The 22112-nt window shown below is 40.6% G+C and overlaps 1 protein-coding gene across 1 annotated transcript in view; it reads right to left on the bottom strand.

Annotated features, from left to right (window-relative positions):
* ERCC6 (ERCC excision repair 6, chromatin remodeling factor) overlaps positions 1-22112 on the bottom strand; it is a 73860-nt gene that overhangs the window by 3510 nt on the left and 48238 nt on the right. The window contains exons 9-20 of the mRNA XM_077878600.1: positions 18042-18212; positions 17418-17594; positions 13153-13269; positions 9313-9408; positions 7285-7497; positions 6736-6846; positions 6207-6326; positions 5604-5698; positions 3925-4070; positions 3138-3839; positions 1424-1628; positions 763-841 (exon numbers count right to left, since the gene is read on the bottom strand). Of these exons, the coding sequence (XP_077734726.1) occupies positions 763-841; positions 1424-1628; positions 3138-3839; positions 3925-4070; positions 5604-5698; positions 6207-6326; positions 6736-6846; positions 7285-7497; positions 9313-9408; positions 13153-13269; positions 17418-17594; positions 18042-18212 (2232 nt within the window). The remainder of the gene's footprint in view (positions 1-762; positions 842-1423; positions 1629-3137; positions 3840-3924; positions 4071-5603; positions 5699-6206; positions 6327-6735; positions 6847-7284; positions 7498-9312; positions 9409-13152; positions 13270-17417; positions 17595-18041; positions 18213-22112) is intronic.

Genomic DNA, 22112 nt, shown 5'->3' with positions numbered 1-22112 from the left:
ACTCCAGGCACTGTGGGATAAGGAACAATAGCAGAGCTGTACTTCCTTCTCTTTACTTTTACATCTTTTGACTTTCTCATCTTTTGCCCTAAAACACCACCACAAATCTGATTTTTCTTCACTATCTCTAATGTTAAAAGAACACAACACGGGAATTTGAAAAAGGTTCTCTATCCCTAAATGTATTCATATTAATCTAAAATAGGAGTCTGAACTTGGGAGTCTTCAACTTGGGAGTCTTCAACTTTTATCAGTAACATAACCATTGAGCAGAAAAGACCGAAGAGAGAGCAGTGAATGATAGAGTTTGCTCTAGTCTTTACTCAGTGAAGCACTCAAGGCATCCGGGGGGGTTACAGGACAGGGAGAGACGGGCACAAGGCTCCAGCAGCCAGTTAATACAAACAACATTCCAGGTGGTTTTCATGACCTTCATTCTAGAGGGCAGTGCTCTGTGGAGTTGGTATTCACCTCTGGATGGAGGAGGCTGCCTGGGCAGCAACTCACACATCACTTATTCCCTGACTTTCAGGGAGCAAAGCAGAGATTCTGCTATGGAGTTGGGTTCAAGACTTTGTCTTTTACAAAGCTGTCTGGCCCTTTCAGCTTCAGATGAAAGTGCTTCATTAATTAGAGCATACAACACAAATACCAGGTGTCATTATGCCAGCGGTTTTCCTCATATCCCCATCAGGTTAAATTTTCATGGCAATTCAGTCAAATAAGTCTCACACCCAAAAATTATCAAGGCTTTCACATTACCTGGCATTTCTCCTTTGACGATGCTGAAGAAGGATGCTGCACAGAGAATTTGGAATTCCTTTTCTGACCAAATCTACTCCTAAATAAGGAAAAGAATCACACAGTAGATAAAATGTTTGCTTTTGTGATTGAGAGACAAAATTTCCCTTTCAACAACTTAATCTTCTCCTGGAAAAATTTTCTTCTGCATGATTATTCTTCCACAGCCATGCCGCTCATTCCCTTCAATTTTTCTCCTTTACTCTCCTAGGAAGAGTCTCAAGTCAGAACCTCTCAATAACTTGTTCAACATATGATGGAAAGTACTGTCAAATTCAAGATAGGGAATTATTCTAAACGAGCATATCAAATAGCACAGTAGTTACTGACTGCTGAACAACGGCTGATCATCTCATTAAAGTGTAATCACTACTCTGTATCTCTTATTGTTAACATCATCTCTTAAACAAAACAAATCAGTTTTCTCTCTGAAAACTCAGCTTTGGAGAGCAGGGGACAATGTAAAGAAGAACGTAAGATTATAAATGTTTTTTGCCAAGTCACGCAAATCTGGCTGACCTGACCCCTCCCTGAGAGATTTTCTAGCACGCCTGCCCTGACTTTACTGCTAGCCTACATGGTCTGACCTCCTCACATGCATGGCAGAGCAGTAATGTCTTACTTTATGCCTGCTGGCGCACCAGAAATGCCCCTGTGGCCCGTCCAGGTGGGAACACCAGACGATGCCCCCAGACATTGCTGACGAGAGAGCCTCAGCGCTTTCAGAGCATCCTGGGCCACTCGGTTGGCCTCTGCCTCCACCAGCACATAATCCGGATCCGCTCCATCCATGATAGCATCATGTCTCATGACACTGTGCACACCAACTAGCAAGAACAAAGGAAACAGTGACATATTATTTTAGTTTGTATACAATCATATTTTTTCTTCTGTATAATCTAATATATTGTGGGTAGAGAAAAAATATTGAACACTTGTAGCTATTTGCCAAGTTGACTATTATGACCCAGGAACGTTATAAATGTGATCACCACTTAGCCCTCATCACTACCCGACAAAGCACGAACTATTGACTATCCCTGTTTTATAATAATTGAAGCATAAGCCCTTGTCAACACAACTTCCACATCCTTGCTATCTGGAAAAATTTAAAGCCTTCTATTAATCAATTCTCTATTGAAGGAATAAATATAAAAATAGAAACCAGAATTATAAAATTTCTAAAAAGTAATGATCATGAAAATGCTACTTATCAGCAGAATTTAATGCAGTTTATCACTGGAAAATTCATTGCCTTAAATATTTGTGTATCAATAAAATGAAAGAATAAAAACAAATGAATTAAATTTCCAAGTCAAAGATTCTTATAAAAATTGAGCCAAAAAACTCAACAAAACACAACAAAAACAAAAGCACAAGGATTAAAGATAAAAACAAAAACTAATAAGATAGAGAACAGCCCAAGATCTAATTAATAAATTAAAATAGTTTATTTTTAAAAAAATCACAAAATAGACAAACCACTAGCTTAACTTGACCAAAAAAGGGTTGGTGGAAATACTAAAAGTCAGAAATGACAAGGGAGAAATTATCTTGAAACAGAAGCAAATTTTAAAAAATTATTATAAGAATATTTTTAATGCCTCTGTGCAAATAAACTTGAAAACTAGACAAAACAGATCATTTCCTAGGGAAACAGGCTAGTAACAGCAGGAAGAGTAGAAAGTTACCAATAAACTTTCTTATGGTAAAGTATCAGGCTCAGATGGTTTCTCTCTGAAATGCCGTAGAGAAACCTGGCCTTCCCAAACCAAGAACCACAAACTGATCTCTGGTAACTCAGGGCCATCACACTGGCCTGAACAATAGGCCGACACCCCCAGGAAAAACTAAGCTGTGCTGGGCTGCTCCTCCCCAGTCCTGAGCAACTGTTGAATCTGCTTTCCTGAGTTTTCTCTCCCTTGACATTAGCAATCTATTAGTTATCAGCTTTTCTATTTCCAGAGTGCCTACCTCTGGTCATGCCTCTGCCTCTCCCCCATGACTGTTAATCTCTGCGGTTGAAAAATCAGATAAATACAGCATGTACAGAACCTTCCTATTACTCACTACTGTTCAGGTAGTACAAACCTACTTAAAGCACTGCACCCTTCTGTATGTGGCTATAAGTCAAAGTTTCAAATTCCTCTAGGTCTTCAGAAAAGATAGGTGAATACTATTGTCAAAATGTCAATACAAAATCTGAATTTTAGAAGAATAAAATACCTCCAGCTGAGAGCCCACTGTGCCCTGTGAGTAAAGTCTGCCACTGCTAGAAATGGCCTACTCCCCACCTGTTTCCAGCACACTTGTGGCAAATTCAGCAAAAACATTACCTGACTTTTTGAAAAGCTTTTCCAAGACGTAATCATCATTGCTCTGTTCACTGGTCTCACTCTCAATTTCGCTGTCCTGCTTCTGGTACCGTCTTTTCTTCACCAGGTGTGGAATTCGGGTTCCTTCAAACCTGGCATCTCTACAATGCTTAGTGTTCTTAGGCTTCGACTTCGGCCTCTGAAGTTGCTCCAGGGTCTCTTCTTCCAGCACACTATGTTTTGTTTTTGACTTGTGCTTTGAAAAATTATTTTCCGACTCTTTATTCTCCTGAAGAGGTTCTGTTTGAGCCTGGCAGCTTTCTCTTCTGTCAGAAAGACCTTGCTTTTCATGGATGCTTTCCTCACTAGATAGCCCATCCATTTTGCTAGTTCTTGGAGAACTGGAACAATCCACACGTCCACTAGTCACAGACAACTCCTCTAGTATAGGTACCGCCTTTGTCTTTTCTTCAGGTCCACCACTGCCAGTGAGATTCCTAGGAGTTTGGGGGGCATCTTTCAAAGGATCGCCTTGATCAGAAGTTATTGTATTTACTCCAGCTCCTTTAGCTGTAAATTTCTCTTCAGATGATGTGGTATCATTTGTGGATGCATTAGAATCAGGGAACTTTCTGCATATTGGAATATTATGGTCTGCTCCAAAGGCCGGTGGAAGTTTTCTTTTTAAATGGAGTTTCGGAGTCTGAACTTCTGAACCAGTTCCTGTAAAGGGGTAAAACACACTCAAGTTACATTACATAATTCTTCTGTAATTTATTACTTTAAGTTAAATTATTTTATGTAATACCTGCAAAAATAGCACTTGTTTCAGTGCTCTGGGATGCACCAGGACTCGTCAGAGTGAACAGCTCATAAAGATCGTTGGACTTGAAAAATCGCCTTTGCTTAGGATCTTTCAGCACTCTGTTTGTCAGAAACTGCTTGAAAATTTGTCTAAAAAGATAAAAAATTAAACTGATAGAAAACAATGTTTAGCTGTACCTCAAAATCCTAGTTATAAAACAACATGAAAGGTATGATAACTGTAGCTGAACAAATATCTAAATCATCCCCAAACTTTTCACCTTGAAAAATTACAATTCAGAAAGTACATAAAATATCAGGTGGTCCCCCAAGCTTTACAGAATTTAAATTACAGAGTATCTTATTATTTATACCCAGTGAGCTTTTTCAATCTCCAATATTCATCACATGTCAGGAAACACCTCTCTACATACAATCATGTGACTCACAGCGCCTCTGAGGTGGAAGGAGTTGGCTTCCTGGACTGCTGGACCAAAAGTCCCCTGCCCTACCTTTCTGAGGACCCTTCTGTGATGGGATTCAGGAAACTTCTTACCTGGGCTTTACAAAGCTTTCACTTGAAGTCATTTTACCCACCTTCTGCCTGCTGTTTCATACTCTATACTGAACCTCTACACCACTGTCACTCCTGCCCAGACATCCCTACAAAGCAGTCTCCCCCACTATTCCCCCCAAGGCACATCTAAGGGGAAGCTCTCCCTCACAGGATATAGCTAGTCTTTTGTCCTCTCAGAATAAGAGCCTGAAGAACACACACCCTATCTGGGAATGGACCAGTGCATGGTGGAAAGCAGGGAGCCTCTACTGAAAAGCTGGGGTGCAGCTCAAGAATAAAGTCTTCGGCAGAGGATGAGGAGAAGGTGGCAGTTTCTCCACCCCACTGTTAAAGGGGCCCTCACCTAAACACCTACACATTGTACAGAGGGATGGAGAAAGAAACAGGTATCCTGGTCAACCTCTCGCTCAGGGGTATTTGAGCCAAAGATCACCAGGCTACCCATGCTGATCACAGCTGCAATGGTATGTGAAAATTCCATCAGGTATTTCAACTTTGTCACTTCTTAAAATTTTTCTGAAAAAAAGATGGTTCACTATAGTGAACGATACATTTCTCTTAAATAACAATTAAGATGAAGGTTACACATAAGTAGTCCTTGATGTTTAATAAGGTAGAAAAATGATTGGGTTCAAAGATATTTTTAAAAAACAATAATAATAAATTTACTTTAATGAGAAAGAAAAAAATACAAAAACAAAACAACAAAACCCTCATATATCCTTTAAGTTATAGTAACTATTGCTCTAAGATGAAAATACTTTTTTTTTTTATCTTTTTTTTTTTTAAGATTTTATTTATTTATTCATGATAGTCACACACAGAGAGAGAGAGAGGCAGAGACACAGGCAGAGGGAGAAGCAGGCTCCATACAGGGAGCCCGACGTGGGATTCGATCCTGGGTCTCCAGGATCACGCCCCGGGCCAAAGGCAGGCGCCAAACCACTGTGCCACCCAGGGATTCCTGAAAATACTTTTTTAGAGCTATACATTTTAAAAATTCCCAGCTCAAAATCCTGGTAGCATACTTCTATATCTACATCCTGCACACGCTACAGCCAGGACAGCAGTCTCCAGTCACAGAGCGGGCAGGCATCTGTACTGACCGGTGGTAAATCTTTTCTTCAATGGTACCCGCAGTCAGAAGCCTGTACACCGTCACCTGCTTCTTCTGGCCTATCCTCCATGCTCGCTCCCGGGCCTATGGCAGAGAGATACATCTCAACAAGTGCCCTTCCCAATGACAAGCACCCTTCCCAATGACAAGTGCCCTTACCAAGGACAAGTGCTCTTTCCAAGGACAAGCGCCCTTCCCAATGACAAGGGCTGCAACTAAAAGAAACAGAGACAGCTGGCTGCTTCCTTTCCTTGCCAAAGCTAAAATTCTAGCTAATGACACTAAATATAGCTAAGGTGTACTAAGGAAGATAAACAGGCAGGTGACAAAGACATATTTAGCCACCTCTACCTAAAAAACAATGTGTTTATTTGTACTTTATGCACTTTCTTTGTACCCCAGATGTAGTGATGAATGCTACAGATAAACTGCTAAAGACTCTTCCCAACTATGAGGCTAGACAGGGTCTTCCTCCATGCCAAGGCCTAGGCAACAACCAAAATGGGAACCCTATGCAGAAACGGACAGGGGCACCAAAGGCCCCTCCCAAGTGCTGGCCACTCAATTGTATGTCACTCACACACTCCTTTACCTGTGTATCTGTGCTTGGGTTCCAGTCGGGATCGTAGATAATGACTCTATTAGCCCCTGTCAGGTTGACTCCGATGCCACCCACCCGGGTGGTCAGAAGAAACACAAATATGGATGTGTCCTAGAGTAAGATGCACAACATCTGGTATGCACATTTAAGACTAGTTACAGCTCTTCACCTCTATCTTTACATATTCTGCACATGGAAACCTCTTCCCAATACAAAGGATGGGTCCTAGAGACTGCTGGTCAGTCAAGATCCCATCTCACAGCTCCTGTTTTTAATACCAATTATATTGGCAATATCTCAGAATTGGCTTTTCAAGAAGGAATACACATTCTTTCTTTACACACACACACATACACACACACATACACACATATCTAAGAATACCCAGAGTTAAAAGCAGAATGTCTCTCTTTACCTGCTGCCCGTCCCAGTATAAGCAGGGCGCAGGTGGGTGAGGCTATTCTTCCTTCCCCTGCATGGAGTAGCACTATTTGACTTTACTGTTAAATTCACTTGTTACCTCATTATATCTTGTAATCAGTGGTTGTCTTGAAGCTATTGCAGTGGTACCATCCATTTTGAGGTAAGAATACTTCTGGGCTCTAAGGAATACTTCAAGTATGTCCAACATCTTTTTGGGAGAGGGGATAGGGGATAACAGTTTAAAAATCAAATATACACCTCCAGTGAGTATGTCCACATTTGTCTCAACAGTCATGCCTTCCCCGATAGGTTTAAATTAAAAGGAGCTTCTTGCTTTGAGGCAGATAAATATTACTAGTACAAGAGTATTTTTGGTACTTCCTTACTATTAATTCTTACAGGGTATCTATCTGAGATCAAATCCAAACTTGCCCACACCCTAGAACCACATGGTACACCTTTCAAAAGAGTCAACTTCTGGACACCAACTCTTCAAGCTCCCAAAGAGATTTGTAGGCTGCCACTTCAGTATCAGCAGGTGAATTTGCTTTTAGAATGATTATTTTAGATTATATCCCATTTTCTTAATAACTGGTTGTAAGTCTTAAAAAATCAAATTGTTTCTTTACAAAGTCTGTATACTCACTTGTCTTGACTGAGAAAATAGCAATACTCGTTGACCCTGCTTGTGCCATATTTTCAACAAGGACTCAACTACTATCATTTTCCCAGAACGTTTCCAGTACCCAAATTGATCTTCTTCATCGTCATCTGGAATAGTTTTGAGATTCTTCGGGCCTCCAGAAAAAAGATCAGGATGGTTGCAGATTTTTCTTAGGGCTACAAGTCCAGAGAAAATCTATGGTATAAAAGAATTATGTGCATTTGGATTATACCATGTAAATTCTTGATAAGGGAAGTTCTCTGAAACAAAAACATTCTATGGGACCAAACATCTACTGTTCATATTCAATTGCTGATGATTTCTTTTCTCTCACTAGAAAGAAAGATATGCAATTCACAGCATATAAAAAAATGACTCATCTTCTATCTTAAAAAAAGTGTAATGCCCATCTAAATTTGGAGAAATCAGGCAGATGACTTAGCAAATGCATTCAAATACTACACTAAGTACTCCTCACTAAAAGTTCTGTAGTTTAACATAAGTCAGTGGTGGAAGTTTCATCTACCTATAATTTAGAATATCAGAAAACATCTGCATGGGAAATACACAAATGGGAAAGATATGAGGATGGTTCATACAGCAGAAGGGCATAGGAGACCAGAAGGGCCTGCCCTCCAGACCCCAGCATGAGGGCATCCTTCACAGCTTTCCAAGTGTGACTCAAATCAAGTTCATGTGTACAAAAGCTCAAGGAGAAAAAGAATAAACGTTAAGTTAAGCCAATAATCAAAGAGTATGGTTGTTCTAACTCACAAACAACACATAAATAATTAAGAATCTAAACAAATCAAGAATATTTCAGAACTCCCCCAAGAATCATCTGTAACTCCTCTGTCAACCTCTAGATCTGTGCTTCCAGTACAGTGGCCCCAAGCCACAGAGAGCTAATCTAAGTTGAGATGTGCTACAAATGTAAAATATTTTGGAGATACCGTTTTTTTTAAGAGGTAATAATATCGCATTCATAATTAGAAATTTTTGATTATGTATTAAAATAACATTTTTAGATACATCAGGCTAAATAAAATTCATTACCAAAATTGACTTCACCTGTTTTTCTCTTTACCTTTTTTAATGTGACTATTAAGACAATTTAAAAATCATACATGCAGCTTACATTCTGTATCCACAAGTCAGTGCTAATCTAGACCAATTAAGGCTTCACAACTTGGAGGTGCATGAAGATAATAAGTTAAGGGCAGACTTAGGAGAGCTGAGTAAATATGAATGATTTAAGAACCTCCCATAGAGGTCAAAGATAGAATGAAGAGAAATGGTAAGCCACGGCTAGAACTGAAATGACTTCAATTGGAAGAAAAAGATGCGATGGGGCCCAAGCAGCCATGCTACCCACAGTCATCTCTTTATCAACCTCTGTGTATAAGTAGGAGAGTGTGTTTCAGAGTATAGTGCTTGATACTCAGCTGTACCTCCTGTGAGAAGAGACCCAAGACTAAGGAAGTTTCATGTGTCTAATAAATCACAATTCATACTTTAGGATCCTGAAGCACAAAGAAACTGAATAGTTCATATGGAACTTCAAAGTATATGCTGATTATAAACCTACTACATATGCTTATTGAACATACCAACATCTATTGCTGAGTATTGCCAACAACTAAAATACTTTTTACTTACACAAATATCTATAATAATAATTCTTCCTTCATGCACCTGCTAACCCCAGCAGTCCAGAGCCACTTCCCTGTGTTCTGCATAGGACCATGCATCCCTGCAGGACTCACCGCTACAGACCTGCTAAACCATGTGATGTGGGGTTCAAGTGTAACTGTGCTGCAATACAGGCAAAAAGACATGTGCTCAAATATAATTGCATTCTCTTACTTCTGGAAGGGCTTTGAATTAAGTGATTGTTCACACCCAAATGTTTCCAAGAGTTACCAGTGAAATATGACTGTACTAGTTTCCTTTCCTCCCCTGCTTCCTGACTCCACAGTTCATTTCTCCAGTTTCTGTTATTTAGCTGACCTGCATGTCTCCATTGAGAATTCTGTAAACTTCTTTAGAATCGATAAAATTTTGGTAGACTTTATGTTGTTCCTCTGTAAGACGGCAAAATAAGACCTATGGAGGAGGGGAGAAAAAAAACTCCATAGAATTAAAAAATAATAATAAAATAATTAAAATATCAACAAAACTTTCTAACCAAAAAAAAGCACAATGTATACAATTTTAACAACGTACCACTTATTTTAAAAAGCCCAAACAGTGCCACATCTCAGAGCTAAACAAGGACATAGTCACCCCTTCTCAACAGCCCCTCCATTTTTCCTGTCCATCCACCTTCTGGTCCCCACCCACTATCCCAATAGTCCCTGAAGACTGGTTTCCTTTTCACAACAAAGTTCAGGACCAGGTGCACAAGCCCTCCTCCATCGTAGCCTCTTAGCACTCACCACCCATGCCACTCACCCACACTTCACTTCAGCACATCTGACAGGGACCCTGCCCTCTCCTGACTTGCCCCCTTTCCTGGAGGTTGAAGCACAGGTTCCCAAGTTTACCTGACCTATCTGTGCCCAACTGTGTCTGTTACTCCATGCCAGAATGTTCCTTGACCTTCTGCCTCTCAATCCTCCTCTCTTTCATGTCCACTGCCATCACCTCATGGCTTGACCCTATTCCTTGGCTAGTCATAAACCCAAGATCTTATCCTTTAGCTATCCTTTTGCCACTCACTACATCTGCCTTGAGGACTTCCAAATGAAGAATGACTCAAACACCTGTCATCTCTGTTCCTTTATGCTAAGTGCTGCTGGAGAATATCACTCCTCTGGGCAGTGGCCTGCTCCTGGTCTCCAGGGGAATTTTCTATGTCCTCCTTGCTCAGTGCATGCTATAAACCCAGAATGGCTGTGACAACACTCCTCATTCTTCCCAAGCCACCCACGCACCTACTCACCTTCGTCTCTACCTCTACTTAAAAACAATCAAACGGGGACAGCTGGGTGTCTCAGTGGGTTAGATACCTGCCTTTGGCTCAGGTCATGATCCTGGGGTCCTGGGATCAGGCCGCAGGTACAGCTCCCTGCTCAGTGAGGAGTCTGCGTTTTTTTTTTCCCTCTCCCCTGACCCCCCCGCTCATGCACTCTCTCTCATACTGTCTCAAACAAATAAAAATCTTTAAAAACAAAGAGACAAAAATAAAAACAGAAACTGAAGCTATCAGTCATGATCCTCTAATTTTCACTCCGTAAAATTTATCCACTTTATCCACCTCACTTTGTTTCCCTTTATTTTCAAGGGAACATCTGACTCCCTGTTCTGGATCTAGGACAACCCTTGACTTTCATACCAGATCTGAAAACCCTCACTTCTTCCCCTCAACAGTGCTCCACCACCTTAGACTCTTCAAAAACTGATGGCGGAACTCCCTAAAAGGATTACATATAATTATCATCCCACATCCTTGGCTTTCAGCCTCTCCTGGTCCCAGCACAAGCCTGGAGGGCATGTCTGCTGAGAAAGTGCTATGGACAAGCTCAATAATGACTTCCTAGCAGCCAGCCACACTGAGCCCCTAGGCCTCATGATTCCACTTCCTCTACCCTACCACCTGCCTTTCTGCCTAGGCCTCCTGTCCTCCCAGCTAGCCCCTCCTGAAACCATATCCACAACACTGCAGCTTTTCTCTGCATGTTCTATGTATGCACCTTGGGCAACCTCATCCCTGCTCATAAGTTTCACACCTTCCCTGCTCAGAGGTCACAACTACATCCCCCCTACAACTCTCCTAAGAACCCAAGACCCATTTATAACTGCCTTTTGGGCAAACAGATGTGCCATGGGCACTTCAAATGAACCGAATAAAACACAACTATCTCTTCCATGCTCTGTCCTTTTAAAGCATCTGGCAGCAGATCCAACCCAGCATCTAAACAGGAAACCTGGGAAGCACCTGCCAGCCCCACTGCCCTCTGCAATTCAGGCTTACCCTCCCCTCCATGGACTCTGGAAGGACCAGCTAACTCATCCCTTTGTCTCTGTTATCCTTCCTCCCCCAATGCTTTCATATGCTGCTGGAGTAATCTTTTGAAAATATGAACCTGAGTATTTCTATCTCTTGATTTCTTAAATTTGTTTTAGTCTTTTAAATACAATGGCAAAAGAGAAAAGCCTTTCCTCTGTTAACCACAAGGTTAACTGAACTAATTATTCACCACATGCTTAGTGTCTGCAAATCACTGTTTCAGTTCTTACATAGCACTTTAAGGTGAGTAGGACAAAGTCCCACTCCCAAGCAGTTCTATCTAGTCAAGAGCCTAGTGGGATCTTACAACTTTTGTGTGTGGGTTTGCTGGGGGATGGGGTGGGTGGGTGCAGCAGGGTGGAGACCAAGGTAGAGGGAACATGACATGCTAATGGAAAAACAAGCGGCACATGTTTGGAAAACAGGAACTATTTCCAAGCCATTTACCTTGGCTGCTACATGGATTACAAAGAAGAGTCATTCTGGGACTCCATAGTGAAAATAAATTGGTGCAAATGAGCTAAATCAGGATTCTTGATGGGCAGAGGGATATGCAGGCAGGCCAGTAGAAAGATGAGCCTTGGAAAACTAATCCAGTAACACTGTGCAATACTGAATGGAGTGGAGAGTGCGAACGGCTGGGAAACCAGTCAGACACTGGCTGCGCTAATTTATGAGGATGTGGAGCAAAGAAATGAGAGCAGGAGTAAGGACAAATAAAACAGCACAATAAAAGATGAATCTGGAATCAGACATAGCAAGAGCACTGCAGCCCAAGACACTGATGGGAAAAGAAGACTGGTAAGGGGAATGTTAAGATCAAGGGTTTGGGGGTAGGGAGGTTGGGGACAGGGATACAAGCAGCCTTGGTGACACACCTCCAAGATCCTTTCTAGTCTCACCATTGAGAATCTACAATGTATTTACTTTTGAATGTTGCAAAGAGGGTGCAGTCATCAGTTGAGATAATAGAACACTAGGATAAGCTTTAAAAGGGTGTCCCTTTTACAGCTTAGGTTAGATGACATCACTCCTTGGCTCAGTATCTCCATGAAATGCCTCCTCACTCCCGGTAAAATCTGAAGTCTTCACCATGACCAGTAGGCCTTGGTGATCTAGCCGCCTTACTGACTTCTCCCTCCATGGGCTCTCATCCTTCTTCCTGCCCTCAGGCCACACTGCCTTCTCTGCTGGTCCTTAGAGGTACCAACAACCTTCCATTTCCATAGACCTGGAATACTCTTCTTCTGAAACCAACCATGATTCACTTCCTTTACCTTCTTTAGGCCTTTGCTCAAATGTCTGTTTATCAGAGAGACTTCTCATCATTCCTTATAAGAAGCCCACTTCCCCAAACCATGGCCCTACATGCCCACAGTCATCTCTTTATCAACTGATATATCCTCTTACCCTGCTCACTGATTCCTCCTCATATGTGTCTATGACTGTCTCTCCTCAAGAATGAATGTGAGATCCATGAGAGTAAGCAGTTGCACTGTTCACTACTATCTCCCATGAACATGACTGGTACCCAATTCATAACATGAATGAGTTGGAGGGTTTGAGGAAAATGGAGAAGTTCAAAAGTGCAGCTGCAGGGATCTCTGTGTTAATAAGAGAAAGATCAAAGCCTATAGACCAAGGAAGAGTCTTGCTGAGGGCAGATGCGACAGCAGGCTCACCTGCCACAGACAGGTATATATAGATATAAACCAGCTGCCCTATAGCACCAGCAACCACACCTGTTAGCCTCACCAATTCTGCATGTGAAAAGCACGTGTAAACAGACAGGTGCACCCATGCATTAGGATTGGTTTGATAATTCCTGGATTACAGACCTGTTCATTTTTATCTGGCAAAGAAAGGCTCATTTTGACATCTGACTTCATTCTCCGAAGCAGGTATGGATTTATGGTATCTCGTAAGACACATGCACATTTATAAGCAGTTTTAACCTTTAATAAGAGAAAAGGGCAAACAATTACTTATGTTTGATAGATGCATTTGTTCTTACCTCTCAATTGATTCCAAGGTTTAAGACAATTTTTCTAATGACCTATGGTTATACAAAATTGGCTGGGAATAGTTAGAAAATGGTTTGGAAAAATAAGAATAGGTTCCATATACTCCAGATGGTGGTATCTTTCATAAGATATCATCAGTAGAAAAAAAAACTTATTAACCAAAATGTATAACAAAAGAACTGGTAATTTTGTGCCCTATTCCTCCTCCATACTTTGCTTTAATAACAATTATGATTATGATTATACTGTTAGACCCTAAAGTAGAGATTTCTTTGGTTCTCGACTACCCTCTAGGGAAAAAACGGCTTTCAAATAAATCTGTTTATAATCTTGCATTCTCCAAAAGCTACAAAGGAACTGCTGCACTGCAAGACTGCAGATCAAAAGCTAACTCTAGGGGAAAGCTGCAGCCATGGGAGCAACCAGATAATAAGCAGGGATTACTGCCCACTGGGGACTTGGGAGAGTAAGTTCAAGAAAAGCCCTATGATCCCAGAAATGAAAGGTCACTCTACCCTGAGATGGAGCATATGGTTCTGTAATGGAGCATAGCCACATGAGATGGGTATTAACTGTACGCAGAAAAACAAAGACCCATAGCTCAGGAAACACTCCCTATGCAATTCACTTAAAGGCAAACAAAGAATTCAATAAATTATTGATACTTAAAAAAATCTAAATAGGCTTAACAACCTAGTAAATTAGTATTTAATGGAACAAGAAAAATTCCAACCAAAATCTAAATTTAACAAAGTTAGCTGCAAAATGAATGACAATAAAAAGAGCTTGACCATAACAAACAGAGAAAACTCTATGTTAAGAAATTAACATAGTAAAAAACATTTTAAAATAAAAAACAGGATTTACTTGGAATAGCAAAGAGTAACAAGTTCAATTAATCAACAACTTTTAGTTACAGGTAACCTAATAAATGTATCATTCAGACAAAACTACCCTTAAGATGATGATCATATTATGGTTGTAATATAGAGATGAAAAATTTCAAAATTTAACAAGACCTTACAGTCCTACCAAAGAAGCAAGTACACTGTTTAAATTCTTCCTAAAAATATATACAGTATGTTAAGGGAAGTCTCTACATCTCCACCTCTACCCACATTTCTCTCCCCCAGAAGCACGAGTGAGCTGGACAATAATGCTGGAAAACCAGGGCTGGGGTGATGAGTGGCCTGGCTGCCCCTTCTGACACTCTCTCCTGTCTGTACCTCTCTGGATCCTTCTGCCACTCCTTCCTGGCCCACTGTGGTGAACTCACAGAGGTCAGAGCTCATAGTGGCTAGGGATGTGACACCCAATGCTCCTTCAGAGGAAGAACTAAAACTCTGAAAAGAGCTGGGGTTGGGACAGTAAGGAAGACTAAACACCACCTTCAGCCTTGATGTCCAGCCACATTCTCAGTCCCTTTCCTAGGCAATCCTGTGCTTCGGGCAATAAAGCTGACCCTCTATTTACTTCCCATCTGCCTCGTTATCTCTCTGTGAGTACACAAAAGGTGGGGACCCAACTGTATTCCTCTTAACTATCACTCCCAGCTCCCCAGGGCCATGGAAACCTAGCTGAGCATGCCTGTCCTTCCTTCCTATTCCTGACAAGGCAGAGTGATAACCACTCCCCAGTTGTCCCTGTTCCAGAGCCGAGTGACCTTAGGCCAGTCACCAAACCACTGAGTCTCAATAACCTTGAGCAAGAAATGGGGAGGTTCTCTTCACTTCTAAACCTTAAGCTTAACACGCAAAGCCAAGAAGCAGGCCACATTCTTGGCAGTTACAGTTCTTCTCCCTTACCCTCCCTCAGCCTCATGTAGTCATCTCTTCCCTAGGAAGTCTTTCCTGACTCCCACAAGCTCTGATATTGGATATCTCCCCTGATCATAGTCCTCATTTCCCTGTACTATGATCATCCCACTAGGGGAGGAATGCTATTCAAGGGAAGGTTCTGATTGCCAGCCACCTCTCATCATTTTAGCCCCAGCCTGACATAATAAATATCTGCTGACTGACTATCTTCTTGGGATTCAGTAACTTATGGCAACCATGGACTTAAACAAAAAAACAAATATAAAAACAAGAGCTCTGTTATAACCTACAAAGGGAAAATGGGTAAGTACACAGACTTCTGAAACAAGGATGTCAGTGAAGAAAGATAACATGTTTGTAAGGTCTCCAAGTCTCTCACTAAAAATGATTTTAATTCCAAAGGAAGGGGTCAACTTTGAAATCTGGTAAATACCACCATTTAGAAATTTGGTAAATACCACCTTACCCAAATAACCAGACACCACTAACTATTACCACCAAGGAAGGAGAGGCCGACAGCTTATGCCTCCAGATGTGAAGCACTGAGAAAGACAAGTCACAGAGCATGGAAGACAAATCCAAAGCGAGGCACATCCTACAAAGTAAGAGGCCTGTAGTTTGGGAAGATCTGAAAGTCGTGAAAGGCAAAGCAAGAATATAGGAACTGCTGCAGATTAAAGGAGGACTAAAGAGACAGGGCAACTACCAGAACTCCTGGCAAACATGAATGCCTAGAGACTAGACCTTGGTGCTCAACTTCTTCCTGATTTGGATGTTTCTATGTGGTCAGGTAGGGTAATATCCTTGTTCTTAGGAAAGAACAAGGATACACACCGAAGGGCTGGGAGGAAAGGGACAGAATGTCTATAACCTGCTCTCCAATGATGCCCGAAAAACAGTCTAAATCTGTGTGCACATGCAAAGAATGAGGAAAGAAGAGGGAGGGAAGGGAAGATAAAGCCAATGCAGCAAATGTCAGCAAAGGCTAACACCTGGTGAATCTAGGGAAGAGTATGGGAGTTCTTTTTCTAATTCGTACAACTTTCTGTTAAGGTAAAACTAGTTCAAAATAAAAATTTCTCCAAGACTGGTATAAATGAAGGACAGTGGGAATTCAGTGGAGGAAGAGGCTTATATAAAAGTTAGTTACAAATCATTCTACCTCAAAATGTAAAAGCTTTTAAAATGCTTTTTGATAATCCCCTAATTTTAAAATTCTTTCATTAAATATTTGTAAACATGGAAATGTTTCTCTTGGTGGATGGCTTTATTTCTGACTTGGTCATGACCTGGCAGGCACAGGCCCTGCCTGGGGGCTATGCCCCTCACCAAGGCTGAGGCCTGCTTCCAAATGCCACAAACTGCCCTCAGGTCAGCCTCCTGATGTTCCTGTCTGTGACACAACTGCTTTCTGCCAGTCACCCAGGTCTAAAACCTCAGGACTCAGCTCTAACAAGCTCACCACTTCCACCCCACTTCCTTTATCTTATCAGCCCCCACATCTTGTTTGTTCTGCCAAAAAAGACCCCACTTGGAACTTTTTCTCTCTATCCTCTTTCTCAGAGCCACTACCCAAGTCTGGGTCCAGGTCTTCATCACCCTCACCCCTAACAATTCCTGCAGGTGTCTCAAAGCCAGCCTCTATCCCATCACCACCTGCAGCCTGAGTGACCCTCCGAGAGTAACCCTCTTCCAGCCTCCTGCTCAGCTGCCTTAGAGCCTCTGCCTCCCTTTCAAGGCCCCTGTTTCTGGCATCTGTACCTTCCCTGCTACCCTACAAGCATCTCTAGTGTAATCAGGCATGTTTCTTCACTGCCCGTGGCCACACAACATGGCTATGTTCACACTGCTGCCCTAATCTAGAATGCCCCGCTCTTCTTGACCTGTTTTCCCAGAATCAGGTGAAGGGACACAAGTGTTGCATTAAGTCCTCTCTGAACAACTCCATCTTCCCTAGCTTCTCCTTTTCTAAGTTTTTATACAATCTTTTAAGATTCACTAAATTATATAGTGTCCAGAACTGATTTATTCTTGTTTCATAATTTCTGACTGCTTTTGAATGCTACACATGATTTTTTTAAAACTCATCTGGAAAAATATGAGCTGTCCAGCAAAAATAATTTTGTGACATTGGGCAAATACCAGTTTACAAGTTTGGCAATTTCCTTTATATTATAAATGACCTGGCTACAAAGTATAGTATTTAGTAGGAACACTTTAAATATTAAAATGCCTAAAAGTGTTACCTGCCTAATACGTTACCTGTACTGGGGAGGCATTTGAATATCCCCCCATGGTGATGGGGACCGAGAACTGCTCCATGAACACGGGCAATGTGCCTAATTTTCCTGGGAAGATGAAGTCAAAGAGCGACCACAGCTCCCGGAGGTTATTTTGCATTGGTGAGCCAGACAAGATGATGCGATGAGGGGTACGGAACTATTTGGAGGAAAGAAAACACTTTTTTTTATTAAATTCACTTTTCAAGAGATGATCGCCATCCTTAACCCAAAATATTCCCATGCAATCTTGTTATTTAACACTTTTACATGTTGTTTTAGTCATCTCCAAAATGTAGACATTTTACATAGAAAAGACAAATAGGGAAGGATTTTTCTTGTTCAAACTGAATACTAGGATTCAGAGTTGGATTTGGTTACATTCTAACAATTGATCTCTAGAGAGACAGTCAGTAATGTGAACAATCAGAATTTGTAAAACCATGATTATGTACAAGAGTAAAGAACTTTCTGCATTAAGGCAAAACCTGCATTTCAAATTCCTTATGCAAAGGCACAAGAATCAGTAAATGTGTTACTAAAAGCAGAGTTTATTCTCAAGTATCATTTTCCACGTGGAAATCTCCCTTGTTATAAAAGGCCATACCTGTTTGCAAGCAAGGGTGACAGCAGCATTTGGATTTCGAATTTTGTGTCCCTCGTCCAAGATCACATAGTGCCAGTCATGCCTGCTAATGTCATCTTGCATCAGCCGAATGTAAGAGTAAGAAGTGATCAAAATGCCATGACAATGAGCAATATCTCGAATTAGTTTCTCCTAAAATCATGATAAAATAGTAAAGCCAGTTTTAAAGAAGTTCATTTAAATGAACTAAATGAGCAGAATTCTTTAAACGGCAATCTTTCAATGATGTAATCTAATGCATTTTTAAGATACGTATACAAACATAATACATAAAATTACAATTCTACACTATCAGCACTGGAAGCTCACTTTATGTTTCATTAATCTGTAACTGGTAAACACGGACTACAGTATCTACTATTAAAGGCAGGGGGAACCTCAAAAGAAAACCAGAAAAAGTTATAATATGTAAACACTTATCCAATATTTATCTTTCTAAAATAACCTCTGTGTCAATTCTTGTTAAACTTAAAATAACAAGATATATGGGAAGTGATTTTTTTTTTTTTTTTTTTTTAGATTTTTATTTATTTATTCATGAATCACACACAGAGTCAGAGACATAGAGGGAGAAGCAGGCTCCCTGTTTGGAACTCGAGCCTGGGTCTCCAGGACCACGCCCTGGGCTGAAGGCGGCACTAAACCACTGAGCCACGGGGGCTGCCTGGGAAGTGATTATTTTTAAACCAGAAAAGAAATGAGAGAAAAGCCAGGGAGACAAGAAAGACAAATCTGGGCACTCTATCGATGTGGCACTCTATCTATTAGGCACTCTCCTAATTCCAAGAGGAGAGAATAGAAAAAGATATAAAAGCAATTTTTTTTTTTTAAAGACAGAAAAAAGTTCTGAGGAGAAACAAGAGTGTATAGAGCAAAATGTAATGGAGTGTCAGGCAGAAACACTGAAAAGACACCAAGCCCTAGGCATATACCTACTAGAATTCCCAAAGTAAAGAAAATGCTGCAGCTTCTAGTCAGAACAAAACAGAAGAAGAAAAGATTCCCTTCCGAGGAAAAAGACTCTAGACGAGTTGGACATCTCTTCTATTACACTAAAATTGTCAGAAAGCAAAGAGAGAATCTTTCCATAATTCTAGGGAAAAAGCTTTGACCCTGGAGTTCTACACTGATCCAAACCAGCAATCATGCTTGAGAGAAAAAATAAATTCCACCTCCAGACAGGCAAAAAACAGAAAATAAACCAGCAAGAGATAGGCTAGGTACAGTACAGGGGTGTGGTCACTTAAAGAACACCATCCTTTTCCAAGGGCAGAAGAAAGTGTGTCTGGAACACAAAGCATGCTGCAGAACAGTAGACAGCAGAGCTCCCTGACTCAGAATGCTCATCACAGAGCACTCCCAGTAGCTCCCTGAAAAAGGACAGAGGTCCTTCTCACTGAGGAGGAAACTGTAATAATATACCAGGTCACAGAGCTGGTAAGGGATGGAGTCATGATCTGAATGTAGACAGGTAGCCAACTCCAAAGCTAGTCTTAACTAAATATTAGGCATCACTGCCTCATACTTAACAGTGAAAGAAAAAAGAAATTAAGGGAAAATTACATGTAATATGTACATAAGTTCTTAAAATAAATTATAGGTATCCTCTGCTTTTCCAAAGTTCAGTTAGGCCACTTCACTTTTACGGGAAGACCCACATTAGTATTTTTTTTTGCCAATCAAAAGAAAGCCAAAGAAGATTTACTTTTTTATGAAGGTAAAAGCAAAAATAGCGTTCAGTCTTTGTTTCGAAGAGAGCCATTACAGAGGCAGCACCCCCCCAGCATGAGAGTGGTGCCACCAAGCTTCTTCCCCAGGAACTACACTTGGCATCTGGGCAGCAAGCACTGCAGCTTTGAACTGGGTCTGTGAAGCATCTGCGCATTATCCTGATTTATTTTGTGCATGTTAACAAGATGTGCCCTAAGGTATCAGAAAAGCCTAAGAGAGATTATTATTTGGGTCTAGGAATGCTAAAAAACTTTTCCATATAAATTAACAGTAAGTACTTCTTTACTTGAAGCCATTTCAGTGTATGAAAGGTTTTATAGGAATGCTCTACTTTTGGATAGCAGGGAAACCTGTATTAAAACAGCAAGCAAATATTAAAACATTGTTTTAAATATTAATTAAACCATTAAGAATAAATCTAAAATATAAAAACAGATATACTTTTTAAGTGTCACTATAATTCCTGTTTAGTTTAACAAAACCTAGAGCAAGAACAGGAGAAAATAAAAGTGTACTTTTATTAAATCCCGCCCTGTCCAAGGGTAGAAAAGAGCACAGGTGACAGATACTGTCCACTTGCTTTATTTATTTATTTATTTATTTATTCATTCATTCATTCATTCATTCATTCATTCATTCACGAGAGTCACAGAGAAAGAGAGGCAGAGACACAGGCAGAGGGACAAGCAGGTTCCATGCAGAGAGCCTGATGTGGGACTTGATCCTGGGTCTCCGGATCACACCCTGGGCCAAAGGCGGCGCTAAACTGCTGAGCCACTGAGGCTGTCCATGTTCGCTTTTTTAAAAACCAGAAAAAGAAAATGTGAACAACCCTGTGAAAGAGAAACAGGATGGATGACATTTGTGAAAGACAAGCCTGTCTACTGATCCATAGCTGCTACTTCAACGTAAATACGAGACAAGAAATAGACTGTAAAAAAAAAAAAAAAAAAAAAAAAAGAGAGACTGTAGTATTATCAAAACCACTCTAGGGGAAAAAAGTAATAGAAAAATACAAAAAAAATCAAGAAAAGAGAAAATACAATAAACAGAAAATATGAGAGCTGGTTTCAGACTAAATGTACCAAGAGTCTCCACAATGATAGTGGGTTATTAGCAGCGTAACTTTCCAGTGGGTACACATGGCCAGACTCTTGGATCCAAACAAGACTGGCACTGAAAGGTGTAAATATGGGAATTAACCCAAGAAATGCGAACAGAAACAGGGCAGGACTAGAAATACAAATATCAGACAAGAGGAACTGAAGAGAAGAAAAGAGGAATATTTTATATATTAAATGAGATAACAGACACAGGAGGAGAAGCCATGCACCTTTACCTACCAACAAGCCCTGCAACAAACCAGGGGCGCAGAGCCCTCAGAGCTGTGCTAAGAAGCAAGACATCTACCGCCTGCCAGAGTGTGACAAACCAGTACAGAGAAAATAAGATTAAGGAAAACAAAAGGTCAAAAATTAAGATACAAATGGATGTGAGCACCACCATCCATGAGCTCCTTTTTTAATAGCTATCAGCAAAGTTTCACAGAGAATACTCATTCTTTACACACCACTGAGGCTAAAATCAAACTGAGTGATCAGTAAATGCAAACTGCTAAAAAAGGAAAATGAGAGAATAAGATAAAAACAAAATTTAGTGGACCATAAAAAAAAAAAAAACCACAAAGCTGGTAGAACTGAAAAAGCAAAAAACAAACCACCTCACTGCAAAAACCAAACCAAACACACAAACCTCTGTAAGCACAGAATCAGACATACAGCATGAGAATGTCAAAAAGAGCACAACCCAGATGTAGACAATACACAAATGTATATTCTCACAACTACCACCAGTGAGCCAAAAGCCTGAACATTTGGACAGAGGACAACTGTTAAAAAAATAAAGCACCAAAATGAACCCAAGAAAAATGAGACAAACTTATCAGACCAATTACTAAAGAATCAGACCAATTACTAAAGAAGATGGTATGCTCTTCTCACCAAAAGCCAACCAGACCCAAAGGGTTTCCTGAGCAATATAGGAATCCATTCTATTGTTTAAACTATTCGAAAATGCAGGAAAAGACAGGATGTATTTCACTTCATGACTATAAGGCTAGCAAAACCCTGTTTTCCAAAGTAACAGACGCAACACACTTACACATGTACTCCCTACTAGAGACCCATTACTAATAAAACCTAGCCATATATTATATCAACCTAATAAGGCTCATCACAGGAATATAAGAATAGCAAAATATCAGGAAACCTAATGCAATAATTCATATAATCATAATTATAC

The sequence above is a fragment of the Canis aureus genome, chromosome 29 (genome assembly GCF_053574225.1).
Source record: "Canis aureus isolate CA01 chromosome 29, VMU_Caureus_v.1.0, whole genome shotgun sequence".
NCBI lineage: Eukaryota > Metazoa > Chordata > Mammalia > Carnivora > Canidae > Canis > Canis aureus.
This window is presented reverse-complemented; position numbering and strand designations above follow the sequence as displayed.